Source organism: Puma concolor, chromosome B4, assembly GCF_028749965.1.
Source record: "Puma concolor isolate L17-30 chromosome B4, mPumCon1.1.hap2, whole genome shotgun sequence".
Lineage (NCBI taxonomy): Eukaryota > Metazoa > Chordata > Mammalia > Carnivora > Felidae > Puma > Puma concolor.
Window position 1 is genome coordinate 142,364,160 of NC_141673.1, and position 17,235 is coordinate 142,381,394.

At 44.9% G+C, this 17,235-nt stretch overlaps 1 protein-coding gene and 1 long non-coding RNA gene across 5 annotated transcripts; both read left to right on the forward strand.

Annotated features, from left to right (window-relative positions):
* The first annotated feature begins 1,101 nt into the window (after nt 1–1,101).
* LOC112868007 (isopentenyl-diphosphate Delta-isomerase 1) lies at nt 1,102–5,378 on the forward strand. Of its 4 annotated transcripts, none has more exons than XM_086715094.1 (5): nt 1,102–1,505; nt 1,874–2,046; nt 2,457–2,549; nt 3,663–3,793; nt 4,548–5,378. In XM_086715094.1, exons 1-5 carry the CDS (start codon nt 1,375–1,377, stop codon nt 4,863–4,865), a joined length of 846 nt encoding a protein of 281 aa, XP_086571220.1. In that variant the 5' UTR covers nt 1,102–1,374; the 3' UTR covers nt 4,866–5,378. The 4 variants fall into 4 exon arrangements, with proteins under 4 accessions (XP_086571220.1, XP_086571222.1, XP_086571221.1 ...); XM_086715096.1 differs by having other exon boundaries at nt 1,480–1,616; XM_086715095.1 differs by having other exon boundaries at nt 1,487–1,626.
* Nucleotides 2,556–3,503, forward strand: LOC147579570 (uncharacterized). Its single transcript, XR_015254089.1, has 2 exons — nt 2,556–2,739; nt 2,975–3,503. It is a non-coding gene; the product is annotated as an uncharacterized LOC147579570 (long non-coding RNA).
* Nucleotides 5,379–17,235: the final 11,857 nt, after the last annotated feature.

The window sequence follows — 17,235 nt, forward strand, 5'->3', positions numbered from 1 at the left end:
TGCACTGAGCATGGAGCCTGCTTCATATTTTCTCTTGCCCCTGCCCCTCTCCCTTGTGCACTCTAATAGTTTTTTAACACTCCTAATATATAACCATGCTTTATTCAATTTGAGTAAGTGAATGATTGTCACCTGATGGCAAATTTGGTCATTTTAATAATTTAAAAATTTTAACACATAAAATTTTAACAGTTAACAAATCAACAGATTTTACCATTGAATGGCAAATCAACCCTATCCAAGTGCAGAATGTCCCTTAACCTGCCTTGACCTCATCAACTTTGCTAAATGACCTTTCTTGGGGAAAGAAACACTTGAGAATGTATAGAAATTCCTCATTGGAGACAAACCCTTCAAAGACAGCAATAAGGTATGTGTGTAGGTGGGGGTGTATATAGCGTGGCGTGTGTGGTGTGGGTGTGATGTGGAGGGGGTGTGGTGTAAGTGGTGGGGTGGGGTGTTGGGTGTGTGTGGGGGGGTCTGTGGGGTGTGACGCGGGGGGGAATGTGTGGGGGTGAGGGCAGGGGGGGTGTGGGCGTAGGCTGGGTGTGATTTGAGGGGGTGTTGGGGGTGTGGGTTGTGACAGGGGAGCAATGGGGTGTGATGTGGGGGGATGCATGGGGATGAGGGCACGTGGGGTGTGCGTGCAGGCTGGGTGTGACTTGGGGGCTGTTGGGGGTGTGGCTGGGGGGACTGTGTGGGAATGAGGGCACAGGGGTGCGGGTATGATTTGGGGGCTTGATGGGCGTGTGACATGCGGGGGCTGTGCGGTGAGATATGGGGGCGGGAATGTGTGGGGATGAGGACACGTGGGGTGTGGGTGTGATTCGGCTGATGTTGGGGGTGTGGGGTGTGACATGGGGGGGTGTCTGGGTGTGATTTCGGGGGTGTGGGGACGTTGGGGGTGGGTGTGCCGCGCAGCCTGCCGGACGAAAACACCAACAGGGACGTCGCGTTGGTCCCCATTCCCGCGGAATCCTTCCACCCTCGCTCTGGCCGGTCCTCGGCAAGCAGGACGCCCCACCCGCGGAGGCCGTCCGAAGTCTCGGCCCCGGAGGTCAGGTGACTGCGCAGAAGTAGGCGCACAGACGTCACGACGTCTCAGAGGGCGAACGTGCGGGGACCTCTGACTTCTAGGGGCCCCTGACGCAGCGCCCGGGGCGCGCCGACTGGCTGATGCGGTCGGGGCCACTCGCCCAGCCGTCCATCTCGGGGCACCGCCGTTAAAACTGCCCCGCAGCACAGCGGGCTCCTCACAGCGGCCGTCGGAGAGCGCCGGCAGCATTAGAACCAGGTCACCCGGCCAGAGGCCCTGCACGCGCCATCGCGCGACCCTGACGTCTGGCGCAGCCCGCGCGCGATTGGCTGGCGAGCATGTGGCGTGCCCTGGCGCGAGCGCTGATGGTTGGGCGCCCGGCGCCGAGGGGCGGGTCCCAGGTCTGGGGGCGGAGCCTGCGGGAGGGGAGCCCGGCAGAGCAAGCTTTCCCCGGCAGCCGGTGTCGGAGGTAGGCGGACGGAGGTCTTGTGGGGTCCGGGGACCGAGGGGGACCGCGCCGCCCCGTCGCGCTACGTTCTCCGCGCGAAGCCGCTCCCGCTCTCCCTGGGGACTTTCCGTGGCGAGTAAAAGTTGAGGGAAGGCCCGGGAGCCGCCCGTCCAGCAGGGGCTGCGGAAGGCTGACCAGTGGGGCCCGGAGAGGGGGAGGAGGGCCGGGAGCCCCCGGGGGGAGGGGAGGGGAGCCCCGGGAGTGCGGAGGGGAGGACGACCGCGAGCCCCCTTGGAGGGGGAAGGCCCGCCGCGCGCCGTCGGCGGGGCCACGAGCCGCTCCGGGGACGTGGACTGACGGCAGGGGTCGGTGACCTGTGTTTGCGCCAGGGTCGCGGGCCAGGTCCGACGGACCGCCACCATGCCCGAGATAGACACCGACGGCCTGGACGAGCAGCAGGTGCAGCTGCTGGCGGAGATGTGCATCCTCATCGATGAGAATGACAATAAGATTGGGGCCGACACCAAGAAGAACTGTCACCTGAATGAGAACATAGAGAAAGGTGCTGTGTCCCAGCGCCCTCCCCTCGGTCAGGCTGGCCCAGGCGGCTCTCCGGGTCCGGACGTGTGGTTTCTAACCCTGTCGCGCGCCACCTGTGGTCTGGCCGCAGGGGAGCACCTGTCTCCCCCCCCCCCCCCCCCCGCTGTCACAGCCCCGGGCCCCCGAGCTCAGTTTTCCCGACCAGGAGCAGCTCAGTTTTCCCGACCAGGAGCGTGGCCAGATCTGGCCACCTGCTCGCCTTCTTCTAACCGTGGTGGCTGGGATGTCATAGTCGTGCAAACTCACTAAATAGCAGGAGACTATGGAAAAAAGCAAGTGGAGCAAGTTACTAGTATTCCGGATCCCAAGCTGAGAATGGGGCGAATGACTGGTATTTTCAGACTAAATTAATTGCTTCTCTTTGGCTTTCAGGATTATTGCATCGAGCTTTTAGTGTCTTCTTGTTCAACACTGAAAATAAGCTTCTGCTACAACAAAGATCAGATGCTAAAATCACCTTTCCAGGTGCCTGTGCTTTTAATAAAGTACAGTATTTTCTTGGGACTGTCACTTGACTCTGTCACTCAGAATTTTCGGGAACCTGGGTCAAAGGGAAACCCTGTGAAAGACTTAACTTCATATTTTGCATAAAAGAAGCTTATGTATTGACTGCAACCTAATAAAAATAGAGATAAAAATTGTTATATATATGTATGTATATTCATATACATCTTTTTTTTTTTATTTTTTTTTTTCAACATTTATTATTTTTGGGACAGAGAGAGACAGAGCATGAATGGGGGAGGGGCAGAGAGAGAGGGAGACACAGAATCGGAAACAGGCTCTAGGCTCTGAGCCATCAGCCCAGAGCCCGACGCGGGGCTCGAACTCACGGACCGCGAGATCGTGACCTGGCTGAAGTCGGACGCTTAACCGACTGCGCCACCCAGGCGCCCCCATATACATCTTTTAATATATATTTTTTAAAGTTTGAGGGGCGCCTGGGTGGCTCAGTCAGTTAAGCGGTCGACTTCGGCTCAGGTCATGATCTCGCGGTCCGTGAGGGCTGTGAGTTCGAGCCCCGCGTCGGGCTCTGTGCTGAAAGCTCAGAGCCTGGAGCCTGTTTCAGATTCTGTGTCTCCCTCTCTCTGACCCTCCCCTGTTCATGCTCTGTCTCTCTCTGTCTCAAAAATAAATAAATGTTAAAAAAAATTTTTTAAAGTTTGAGAGAATGTGCATGTGGGGGAGGGGCAGAGAGAGATGGAGAGAGAGAATCCCAAGCGGGGTCCAAACTGTCAGCGTGGACTCCATCTCACAAATGGTCAGGTCATGACCTGAGCTGAAATCAAGAGTTGGATGCTTAACTGAGCGACCCAGGCACCCCTTAGTATATATTTTTATTATATGTATTTTAAGTTTGTATTTATACACTTTGATCTTTCTGGTTAAGAAGACATTAATAAAGAACTTACCTAAACATGTCTGTTTCACAAAATGATTGCTGATAGCTCATGATAACTTATTTAGAAAATCTCAGCCACTTGATTTTCTGTTGTTTTTAAAACTCTTATAAATTTTCTTGATCTTTTAGATTTACTTGCAAGAAAGTTAACCTACATCTATGTTAATATGTTCCAGGTTATTTTACCAATACTTGTTGTAGTCATCCATTAAGTAATCCAGGAGAGCTCGAAGAAAATGATGCAATTGGAGTAAGGCGAGCAGCACAGAGGCGTTTAAAGGCTGAATTAGGGATCCCCATGGAAGAGGTAACCAATTTCACTGCACTACCCATACAAGCTGAAATCTTGTTTAGAAAATTGAAATACGTTAAAACATTTTTAATAAAGTTTTAAATTTAAGGTAGTTCTCTGCTTTGTGAACTTGTGAGTTACTGGCCCTAGAAAGCACCTTCATTACAAATTATTTAAATTTTGATTTCCTCATATTCCTTGTCAGAATTTAGCTCAGTGCTGAAGTACATTCATCCGTTAACCAGTATGTAAAGTTTATTAATGGAGTCACCTGGGTGGCTCAGTGGGTTAAGCATCTGGCTCTTGATTTGGTCTCAGTACATGATCTTGCAGTTGGTCAGTTTGAGTCCCGAATCGGGTTCCACGCTGACAGCTCAAAGCCCGCTTGGGATCCTCTCTCTGCTCCTCCCCCACTTGCATGCACTCTCTTCTTTCAGAATAAATAAAGTTAAAAAAAAAAATAAAGTTGGCTACTTTTATAACAGATGAGTTCAAAGATAATTGGTTTCTTATGGAAATACTCAGGAATATGAACTACAAATCTGATTCTGTAAATTGAAATCATCTTTTTCTTTCCTGGAATTGTCACCTTTAAATAAGACCTGAGTAAATAAAGTATATCTCATCCAGTTAAAATGGTACTTTTTTCCCCAAGAAGTATTATTAAGGTGTGAAGGAGAATGTCACACATCTGGTTTGAGTGACTGTGCCTTTTTTTTTTAATGTAATTATTTCAATAAAATCAACTGTTATTTTATTTTCATCCTAGGTTCCTCCAGAAGAAATTAATTATCTAACACGAATTCACTACAAGGCTCAATCAGATGGTATTTGGGGGGAACATGAAATTGATTACATTTTGTTTGTGAAGAAGAATGTAACTTTGAATCCAGATCCCAATGAGATTAAGAGCTATTGTTATGTGACAAAGGAAGAGCTAAAAGAACTTCTGAAAAAAGCAGCCAGTGGTGAAATTAAGATAACTCCATGGTTTCAAATTGTTGCGGAGGCTTTCCTCTTTAAGTGGTGGGATAACTTAAATCATTTGAGTCAGTTTGTTGACCATGACAAAATACACCGAATGTGAATTTCAGGTGGAGATGAAGGGTTAGTAAAATACTGAAAAATTTCTCTACTTTGTAAACTTAACATGATTTTTTAAAATTTGGTTCCCCGTAAGAACTCTCACTTGGAACACTGATACTTTACAATCAGTATTTGTGTGGAAAAATACAACCAACTTTTTGATTTTATATTACATCCCCCATATGTGTGCATTGCTATTTGTAAAAGACATTTATGAGAGGCTATCGTAAAAAAACGGCAATTTAACTTGTCTAATCACAGTGCTAACATACTTGAACAAATAAATGAAGCTCTTCAGTTTTCATATGTTGTGATAAACATTGTCAGCACACTTGAGAGCACTTTGCTCTTTGCCAAATGCATTATAAATCATTAAATTTTTACCATAGTCTGGAAAAATGTACAGTGGGAACTCTTTGCTTAGCTACTTCAAAACAGTCCAAGTTAACATTCTGTGTGAGCAGATTTAACTAGTAGAGCAGGTTCAAGGGAAATAAAATGGTATATGTCCTGATTTTTGTCACTCTAAGTTGATTTTAGGGATTAATCATTCTGAAAGTATTTTGATACTTAAAGTTGAACATTGCTTTTGGTAATGATATTGGTTACAACTATGCTTTCAGATGAAATCCTGCCATTTGCAGTAACACGGATGGAACTGGAAGGTATTATGCTGAGTGAAATAAGTCAGAGAAGGACAGATAAATGTTTTCACTCATACGTAGAACTTGAGAAACTTAACAGAAGACCATGGGGGAAGGGAAGGGGGAGGGAAGGGGCAAACCACAAGAGACTCTCTTAAATACAGAGAACAAACTAAGGGTGGATGCAGGGGGTGGGGGGTTGTGAATGGGTGATGGGCAGTGAGGAGGGCACTTGTTGGGATGAGCATTGGGTGCTGTATGTAAGCCAATTTGACAAATTATATTAATAAAAATTTTTTTAAAATGTGCTTTCAGAATTACAGTGGACAGGGTTGCAGGTACCCCTGCAATTTGTCAAGCATACAACTCTTGATCTCAGAGTCATAAGTTCAAGGCCCACATTGGAAGTAGAGTTTGTAGAATTGGAGTGGACAGGCTCTCTGTAAAGGAGAAATTGGGTCAGATCAGACATCCTATACTCTAAGACATCCTGTCTGTACTCTACAGGATATCTTAACTTTGACACTTGACATTTGGGTTGGATAATTCTTCGTTGTGAGGGTTCATCCTGTGTGTCAGAGGATGTTTAGCAGCATCCCTGGGTTCTACCCACTAAAAGCTATTAACACCCCTGCCCGTGACAGTCACAATGACACCAGATGCCACTGTCTCCTGGAGGACAGTTTCCCCCAGTTGAAAGCCACTGTTCTACAGAGTCAGGCCATATTGTAGGGGGAACAAAATTCAATAGACTAATGTCCATGTAAAATAGATTTGGGTTATAGAATATGTATAAATTAATATTAAATTGTACTTTAATGCACTTTCTAAAACTCTTGCCATAGATTTCTCAGATTTGGTATCTTAAGACGGCTGTCTTATCAAATGCTGTGTAATAATAAATAATGAAAAAGATGAAAAATTATTAAAGTTAAATATATATTTTTTAATATTTATTTATTTTTGAGAGAGAGCGAGCGAGCAAGTTGGGGAGAAACAGAGAGAGAGGGAGACACAGAATCTGAAGCAGGCTCCAGGCTCCAAGTTGTCAGCACAGAGCCCAACATGGGGTTCAAACCCACGAACCGTGAGATCATGACCTGACACAACCAACTGAGCTACCCAGGTGCCCCACAAAGCTAAATATTTTATAAATTCAGTAGAAAAACCCATTTCGTGTTAACCCTGAACAGTTAACTTAAAACTTCAGGCAAGACCATGTGGCAAGTATTAATTTTATTGAAAAACAAAAAGAATTACATTTTGATATTGTTGTCTGGTTGGTTAAAATTTTAATGCCATAATAGATTAACCCACTTAGGTAGCTTAAATATGATAAATGTCATATAGCTTCAAAATGCATTTATGATTTCTAGTTCTTTAGTTCTCTGGCAAGTTTTAGGCTGCCAGCCATGGGTAAGTAACTCAGTAGCTACAGTGGCTCGTGATGGCTGTATTGGACATTAGATCTGAACATTCTGTAAATGCTCAGCAAGTGGTAGACATTGCTGCTGTTCTCTGAAACACATAAGTATGAATGTTCTTTGACCTGATGGACTCCTTACAACTCTCAGGTTTTTAAAGCCAATGAAACTTAAATTTAAAAAAACATTTGTAAGAAGTTTTCATTTATCTATTTTGAGAGAGAGAAAACATGAGCAGGGAAGGGGCAGAGAGAGAGGGAGAGAGTATCCCAAGCAGGCTCTGCACTGTCAGCACAGCCCAACACAGGGTTCAACCCCATGGACCGCAAGATCATGACCTGACCCGAAGTCACATGCTCAACCGACTGAGCCAGCTGCCCTGAGACATTTTTAAATTTTTATCCTAAACTTTAAAGTCCACAGTCTCCAAAATATATAACCGACAGCCCCTTTAAGGGTCAGAAGTAGTCTTCTATAAAATGGATTGTTCTGCCCTCAAACCAATATTGGCCAGAGAACAAGAGCAAAAAACGAGACACTAGGGTGGGAGCACGTGTTATTCTCCTGCTTGGTCCCCACAGAGTGGACAGGCACAGATGACAAGTCAAGTGGCTTTGGGAGCTCAGAGGCCTGTCAGCAAGTCCCTGGGCTGCACCTCACATAATTCTCAGGGGGAAACTGTCCTCCCATCTGCTCTCAAGAGCACACTTGCTGGACAGTTTCATTCCAATCTGGGGGACCTTCCCAGGGAATGGGGGACCCATGGGGTGTTTGTAGTATTTCAGAGCACCTCTTCCCCACTCTTCAGCTGGATCCTTCCTGGACTTCTCTCCAAACTTTCACCGAGTGAACTTGAGACTGGATTTGTGCACATTGAAATATACAAAGAACTATGTTTTGCATACTTATCTTTAATCTACATGCTTTAGACTCCCAAATTTAAATCTCTATGGAATTCTATTTCATACTGAGATGGCCTGCTGTCTCTGTGACAATTCTATGTATTTATTTTAAAGATTTTAAGTAAGACGGTCCTGGACTGCATCCTGACTGGCCTGGTTCTGCTCTTGCCTCCTGATACCTGTTCCCAACACAGCAGCCAGGGAGTGTGCCCTTTGACACTTGCTCAGCATGCAGCAGAGGAAACCCGTCAGTGGTTGCCCCCCACCCCGCCCATGACATGCCTGGCACCACTGTTCTCACAACTCCCCTTGCAGCCAGCTCTGCGCAGGCCCTGAGGCCCTCTCACTGCTCCTGCTCTCACTTAACATCTTTAAACAACTTCTTCCTGAGAAAATTTGTTTCCAGACATATCCATGACTCACGATTGTTCAAAACCACTCAATATTGGCCACATCAGTGATGCCTAATCTGACCATTACCCTCCTTTCCTGGTTTTTCTATCACTTACCACCCTGTAATATACAGCATGTAATTTACTTGTCCACCAGGGATGTGAGTTCTGTGACGGCAAGGGCTTATTATTTCTTCCAACTATTTTCAAATTTCAAACCTACTGAAAAATTGCAAGGACAATATAACAAGTCCCCATATACCCTTGACAGATTTGTCAACTGTGAAGTTTGCCACACGCATGTGTGCTGAAACACTTACAATTTATCATAGATAAGATATCACAGAGGGGCAGAGAGAGGAGACAGAATCCAAAGCAGGCTCTGCGTCATCAGCACAGAGCCCGACGTGGGGCTCAAACCCACGAATCATGAGATCGTGACCCACGCCGAAACCAAGAGTCGGATGCTTAACTAGTTAACTGAGCCACCCAGGCACCCCTAGGTTGATTTATTTTGAGAGAGAGAAAGAGGGCATGCATGCATGGGGGCGGGGCAGAGAGACAGGGAGAGAGAGAATCCCAAGCAGGCTCCATGCGGTCAGTGCAGACCCACGCACTGACTCACAAACCTCGAGATCATGACGTGAGCCGAAACCAAGAGTGAGACACTTAACCAATGGATCCACCCAGAGGCACCTTTGATTTGTTTTTAAATTGAGAGGCCAGGGGCACCTGGGTGGTTCTGTCAGTTAAGCGACTGACTTTGGCTCAGGTTATGATCTCATGGTTTGTGGATTCAAGCTCTGCATCAAGCTCTGTGCTGACAGCTCAGTGCCTTGACTCTGCTTCAGATTCTGTGTCTCCCTGTCTGCCCTTCCCCTGCTCATGCTGTGTCTCTCAAAATAAACATTTAAAAAAAAAAACAAAAAAAACCCTGATCTGGTTGTCTTTAAAAAAGAGGCCATATTAATGTATATGGGCTGCGTTTCTTTTTAAATTGTTAAACTAGAGGTGATTTTATTTAATCTGGGAAATAATTTGCCTTAAAGGCCTCCTGATCTGGATAGAGTTCAACTACATATAAATTCAGATGGAGAAATGTGGGATCTAATGTGGAGGCTAACTTTATTAACATTAGAGTTTTGTAAGGAGATATATATATCTATATATATCTATATATATCTATATATAGATATATATAGATATATATAGATATATATATATCCTAATTTCTAGAGTAACAAGTACACTTTGTATTACTTTCAAATCAGTAGAGGGACTAATGTAAGATACAAAATATTTCAAAAGAAGGCAAGCAGGACAGCGATAAATATATACAAGGACAAATTAAAAGCACAAAATAAGAGTGCTTTTAAAATCAAGTCTGTCAAATATATGACAACTTCTAAGATTTACTCTCTTAGCAACTTTCAAACATACAATACAGCATTACTAGCTATGGTCACCATGCTGTCCATGGCATCCCCAGGATATCACCCACACCACACCCTCTGCCTCTGGCAACCACCGATCTGTTCTTGGTATCTATGAGCGTGGTGTTTATTTAGAGTCCACAGATAAGTGAGATCACACAGTATTTGTCTTTCTCTGTGTGGCTTTTTTAAAACTTAGCCCAATGTCCTCAAGTTCTGTCCAGGTTGTTGCAAATTGTATTCTTTTTTAATATCTGAGTAATATTCCATTTCATGTGTGTGTATTTATATACACACACACACATATACATACTGTCAGCAGAGCCCAACATGGGGCTCAATCTCACAACCATGAGATCATGACCTGAGTTGAAATCAAGAGTCGGACACTTAACTGACTGAGCCCCCAGGGACCCCGGAACAGCGTGTTCTTTTTAAAAATGCACTCTGAGATTCTCTTCTTCTCTGACATTCTGTAATATTGCACATAGGGGTTTAATGGCATTATCAGCTATAATGGAGTATTAAATATATGTCATCCAGCATTAAAATCCAAGCCTGTGATTTCTATTTTTGTTTTAAGTTTATTTATTTTGAGAGGTGGGGAGGGGCAGAGAAAGAGAGAGAAAATCCCAAGCAGGCTTGACACCAGCAGCACAGAGCCTGATGTGGGGCTCAATCCCACAAACCGTGAGATCACGACCTGAGCCCAAACCAAGAGTCAGATGCTTAACTGATTGAGCCACGCAGGCACCCCTATCATTTCTATTCTTAATTTTACACTGAGCTGTGAGGCAAGTATACATTTCACCACCCTCCTTGGTGGATTAAGGGAAGGCTGCGTGTGGTTTTCTTAACCAGCCAGTTATTTCAGTATTTGGAAAAGTCCTCACTCAGAGAGTACAAGCAGGTGCAGGCATGCCTGCACACTCACACTGAAGCCGCCATATATGGAGGGGCTCCAGGAGCTACTCAGCTCCCCCGCCAGGTTTCAAAGAGAACACGGTGCTTCTGTGGGTCTCTGTGACCCTGGATTTAAGGGTGGTGTTTCATGCCTTTCCTGTCCCTGCTTTAATGGTGTCCAAACCTTCTCCTTTAGACAAATGCCTTCTGGAGGCACTTGTACTGGGGGATCACTGGAATCTTTGATTCTGTAATTCCCACATATTTTCTAAAATCCTTTTTGGAATAAGGCAAGCTTAAAATTAAAGAGAACAAAACAAAAAAGGAGACCCAAACAGTGGTAATGATTCCTGAAGCCTGTTTTATCTTCACACTCCACTTGGGCACAGATGATGCTTTCCAGGGATTGCCAAAAGCCCGTGAACAATGGAAATCAGAAATGTTGGCGTGCTGTAAGTTTTCCATCATAGCGAAGTGCAAATTATAACACGTTCACCCATTCCACGTCATAACTTGGGCCGCTGGAAAGAACCTGGCTATGTGCCAGTAGTCACTCCTCAAGACTACGGCTAAGGATGGGTCCCCCCACACGTAAGGGGGAAAAAAACCAAGCAGAAGATTGGAGGCAACAGTGCCCAGCACCCCCGGGGACCCTGAAGAGCGCCTCGATCTGCCAGCCAGAACAGAAAGCCTCATGGTCCCCAGCAACGGGCAGATACTCACAAGTGTCCTGTCTTGGTGGAAGGGTTCGCCTGGATTTAGGACTGCTTGGTCTCACCCAACACATCCTGAAAGCAAGACCTGAAATGATCCAGCTTTCCAAACAGTTCAGCTGCACCCCAGCTGGAGTCTAGGGGTAACTACATGCAATCCAATATCGAAGTCCCAGTCCTGCCTTTCCTGGTCTTCATTCCATGCTAATCCATGAGGTGAACAAATTCCACCACTGTCCTGGACTTGAGAAGATCAGCATGTATTTTGGCTTAACCTGCCAATGTGAGAATGTCTTAACTCACGCGGAACTCACAGAACACACGCATGGCGCTGATGGCTGCACAAGCATGTGAATGTTCTTCGTGCCTCTGCACATACATTTGGAAACGGTGGGTTTTATGTGTATTTTACCACACACACAAAACAGAGGGTAAGAGGCTGAAACCCCAAGTTCTGAGAGCGTCAAGCAGAGAAAGGATCTTGAGGGTATGCTTTAAGTTAGGGTTACATTGTTAAATGAATTAATAAGATTTAATTTCTTTTTGATAACTGTGGGAGAAGTCTGAGGCAGAGGTTGGAACAGGGACAGAAGTTCAGCACAAATAAAGGTAATGTCAGATTTTCTAGGCGAGGGCAGAGTTCCCAAGTAGGCAGCCTGCAGCCAGCATGGAGGGTGCTTATAGGAGCCAGGGACAGGAACCGTGTCACCCAGACAACCAGACTCGCAGGTGTGCAGCTGGCTGGGCGGGGGACTCAGGCTCCCTCCGGTGAGGCAGGGGCTTGGGCCCCAGGTGACCGCAGAGCGCTTCTCTGAGGCTGCAAGGCCTGGACCAGAGGGCCAATTCTCGCCCCGCCAGAGGTCTTTGAAAATTGCAGCTGTGGTGAACCGCCCCTCTCCTTGGGCTGCCTCCAGATGGAGTGACTGTAATTTACTATCTCCATTCCTGTTGTCTTTCTCCAGATTTCCAGTTGTCTGTAGAACCCTTACTGCAACAGAGGAAGCTCCCGGCACGCCACACGACCCCGTCCTTAAGGCTGCCCGGGCTTTTCTGCCCTGCTGGCATCCACGGCCACCTCCGGCCAGTCCCGTACCCCTTTGATTGTTGTAGCCTTGCGGCAAGTTGTGCACTCAACAAGTGTGAGTCCTCCACTTTTATTCTTTTTCAAGATTATCACGGCTATTCCTTGAGATTCCATATGAACTTTAGGATGGACTTTTTATTTCTATAAAAGCATGGCTGGGATTTTGGTAAGGGCTGCACTCAATCTGTCTACCACTGCGGGTGACATCATGTCCTCCGGCACAGGAACGCAAGAGGTCTTTCCAAGTTTGCCTTTGCATTTCTTTCAGCAATGTTTTATGCTTTTCTGTGTACACATCTTTCACCTCCTCGGTTAATTCCTAAAAAAAAAATTTTATTTTTTTTCATGCTATTGTAAATGGAATTATTTTAATTTAGTTTCTGGGTTGTTCATTGTTAGTGTATAGAAACATAACTGATCTTGCAGGCGCCTGGGTGTTTCAGTCAGTTGATTGTCCGACTCTTGATTTTAGCTGAGGTCATGATCTTGTGATTTGTGAGATCAAGCCCTTCATCGGGCTCTGTGCTGACAGTGTGGAGCCTGCTTGGGATTCTGTCTCTCTGCCCCTCCTCTCTCTCTCAAAATAAACAAACATTAAAAGAAAACCTGATTTTTCAAAAATTTTTGTTATTTTGTTTTGAGAGAGAAAGTGGAGGAGGGGCAGAAAACGAGGGAGAGAGACAGAGAATCCCAAGCAGGCTCCGCATTGCCAGTGCAGAGCCCGACGTGGGTCTCGACCTCACAAACCATGAGATCATGACCTGAGCCAAAATCAAGAGTTGCATGTTAAACTGACTGAGTCGCCCAGGCACCCCTAAAACATAACTGATTTTTGTAGCTTGATTTTATATCCTGCAAAATTTGCTGAGGGTTTTTTTTTTTTTGTGTGTACAAAATACTTAGAGTTCCCTACATATAAAATTGTATTGTCTGTGAACAGAGATGATTTAATTTTTCCTTCCCAATTTATATGCCTTTTTCTCGCCTACCTGCTTTGGCTAGGACTTCTGCACTGTTGAATAGGAGTGGCCAGAGAGGGTGTGCTTGCTTGTTCCTGATCTCAGAGAAAGTTTCAGTCTTTTGCGAGAGCATGATGTTGGCTGGGGTTTTCCAGAGATGGTGTTTATTACGCTGAAGTAGTTTCCTTTTATACTTAGTTTGAGTGCTTTTACCGTGAAAGGGTAATGAATTTTGTCAAATGCTCTTCCTGCAGCGACTGAGAGGGTCATGTGGTTCTTGTGTTTCATCATGCTAACGGGCTACATCAGTCACTTCTGCAGGTGGACCCATCCTTGACTCTTAGGAACTTCATATGATCGTGCTGCATCATCCTTACAATGTGCTGGTCACCTTGCAATGTGGTTGGCTAGCCTTTTGTAGAGGACTTTTGTGTCAATATTCATGAGGAATATTGGTCTCCAGTTTTCTTGTGGTGTCTCTGTCTGGTCTTGATGTCAGGGCAATACTGGCCTCATGCAAAGAGTTAGGATGTATATCCTCCTCTTCATTTTAGGGGAAAAGTTTAAGGACTGGTGTTAGTTGTTCTTTTACATATTTGGTAGAATTCACCAGTGAAGACACCTGGTCCAGTGTTTTTCTTTGCTGGGAGTTTTTGCTTTTTTAATGGTAAAAAACCCTTAAACATTAAATATACCATATTAATCCATTTTTAACTGTGTAATACCAGTTAAGTATATTCACATTGGTGTCCAACAAACCTCTAGAACCTTTACATCTTGCAAAACTGAAACTCTGTACCCAGTAAGCACTAATATCTCCTCCTCCCCTGGTTCCCACTCTTCAATTCCCTCTTGCTAGGATTTTGACTACTTTGGGTACTTCAAGGTGGACTCCAGGCATTTTGTCCTTTTGCAAATGGCTCCTCTCACTTGGCAGGGTCCTCATAGTCCATCCATACTTCACATGTGTTAGGGCTTCCTATCTTTTAAAGGCTGCACAATACTCCTCTGTGTGCATTTGCTATTTCCTGTATCCATCCGTCCGTCCGTCCGTCCATCCATCCATCCATCCATCCATCCGTCCATCCGTCCATCCGTCCATCCACCCACGGACTTCTGCTTTCTGCTAGCGGCTACTGTAATTCTGCAAGAGACATGAGGTTGCATACCTCTTCGGGATCCTACTTCAAATTCCTTTGGGTTTATATCTAGAAGTGAGGTTGGTGGCTCATGATGATTCTAACTTTTGAGGAGCCTCCATACTGTTTTCCAGAGCGGTTGCACCAGTCTGCATTCCCACCAATGGTGCACAAGGGCTCCTTTCCTCCACAACCTTGCCAGCACCTGCTATTTCTCGAGTGTCTGTCCTAGTGGGAGTGAACTTGTAGTGGATTTCTCTATAGTACTGATTTTCTGCATCTTCTCATGTGCCTGGTTGGTTATTTGTGTATCTTCTTTGGATAACTGTTCCAAGTTTTCTGCCTTTTTTGTTTGTTTGTTTATTTTTGAAAGAGAGCATGAGCCAGGAAGTAGAGAGAGCAGAACAGAGGATCTGAAGCAGGCTCCACAGTGACAGCAGAGAGCCCGATGCAGGGCTTGAACTCATGAACCATGAGATCATGACCTGAGCCAAAGCTGGATGCTCAACTGACTGAGCCACCCAGGGGTCCCACCTTTTTTTTTTCTTTTTTAAATCCAAGTTAGTTAACATACAGTGTAGTAACGATTTCAAGAACAGAATTTAGTGGTTCATCGCTAACATATGACAGCCAGTGCTCCTCCCAGCAAGTGCCCTCCTTAATACCCATCACCCCTTTAGTCCATCCCCCAACCCAGCACCCCACCAGCAACCCTGTTTGTTCTCTGTGTTTAAGAGTCTCTTATGGTTTGTCTTCCTGTTTATATTTTTCCTTCCCTTCCCCTATGTTCATCTGTTTTGTTTCTTAAATTCCACACGAGTGAAATCATGGATCTGTCTTTCTCTGACTTGTTTTGCTTAGCATAATACACTCTAGTTCCATCCACGTTGTTGCAAATGGCAAGATTACATTCTTTTTGATCGCCTAGTAGTATTCCATTGTGTGTGTACACACACACACGCACACACACACGTGTTTATCCATTCATCAGTTGATGCACATTTAGGCTTTTTCCATAATTTGGCTATTGTTGATTATTCTGCTATAAACATTAGGGTGCATGTGCCTTTGAATCACCATTTTTGTATCCTTTGGACAAATTCCTAGTAGTGCAATTGCTGGGTTGTAGGGTAGTTCTGTTTTTAACTTTTTGAGGAACCATCATACTGTTCTCCAGAATGGTGGCACTAGTTTGCATTCCCACCAGTAGGGCAAAAGAGTTCCCCTTTCTCCACATCCTCACCAACATCTGTTGTTGCTGGAGTTGTTAATTTTAGCCATTCTGTCAGGTATGAGGTGATATCTCCTTGTGGTTTTGATTTGTATGTATTTCCCTGATGATGAGTGATGTCGAGCATCTTTTCATGTGTCTTTTGGCCATCTGGATGTCTTCTTTGGAAAAATGTCTATTCATGTCTTCTGCCCATTTCTTCACTGGATTGTTTTTTTGGGTGAGTTTGGTAAGTTCTTTACACATTTTGAATACTAACCCTTTATCTGATATGTAATTTGCAAATATCTTCTCCCATTCTGTTGGTTGCCTTTTAGTTTGTTGATTGTTTCCTTTCCTGTGTAGAAGCCTTTTATCTTGATGAGGTCCCAGTAGTTCATTTTTGTTTTTGTTTCCCTTGCCTCTGGAGACATGTCAAATAAGAAGTTGCGGCAGCCGAGGTCCTGTTTTCCCCTCTAGGAATTGGCTTCCTGTCTCACCTTTAGGTTTTTCATCCATTTTGAGTTTATTTTTGTATATGTTGTAAGAATGTGGTCCAGTTTCATTCTTCTGCACATTGCTGTCCAGTTTTCTTAACACCATTTGCTGAAGAAATGGTCTTTGTCCATTCGATTATCTTTCCTGCTTTGTCAAAGATTACTTGGCCATATGTTTGTAGGTCCATTTCTGGGTTCTCTATTCTGTCCCATTGATCTGAGTGTCTGTTCTTGTGCCAGTACCATACTGTCTTGATGATTACAGCTTTTGAATACTTTTAAAGTCTGGAATTGTGATGCTTCCAGCTTTGGTTTTCTTTTTCAGGATTGTTTTGGCTATTCGGGGTCTTTTCTGTTGCTATACAAACGTTAGAATTGCTTTTTCTACCTCTGTGAAGAATGGTGTTATTTTGATAGAGATTGCATTGAATATGTAGATTGCTTTGGGTAGTATGGACATTTTAACGATATTTGTTCTTCCAATCCATGAACATGGAATGTTTTCCCATTTTTTTGTGTCTTCTTCAATTTCTTTCATAAGTTTTCTATAGTTTTCAGTGTATAGACTTTTCACCTCTTTGGTTAGGTTTCTTCCTAGGTATTTTATGGTTTTTGGTACACCTTTTTTTCCTTAAGTAGGCTCCATGCCCAGCATGGAGCTCAATGCAGGGCTTGAACTCAGGACCTGAGATCATGACCTGAGCCAAGATTAAGAGTCAGATACTTAACTGACTGAGCCACCCAGGCACCCCTTCTGCCCATTTTTTAATCAGATAGTTGTAGTTGGTTGTAGGAGTCTCTTAAATGTTCTGGATATTGGGGCGCCTGGGTGGCGCAGTCGGTTAAGCGTCCGACTTCAGCCAGGTCACGATCTCGCGGTCCGTGAGTTCGAGCCCCGCGTCGGACTCTGGGCTGATGGCTCAGAGCCTGGAGCCTGTTTCCGATTCTGTGTCTCCCTCTCTCTCTGCCCCTCCCCCGTTCATGCTCTGTCTCTCTCTGTCCCAAAAAAAAATAAAACGTTGAAAAAAAAATTTAAATGTTCTGGATATTAATTTTATAAGATAAATACTT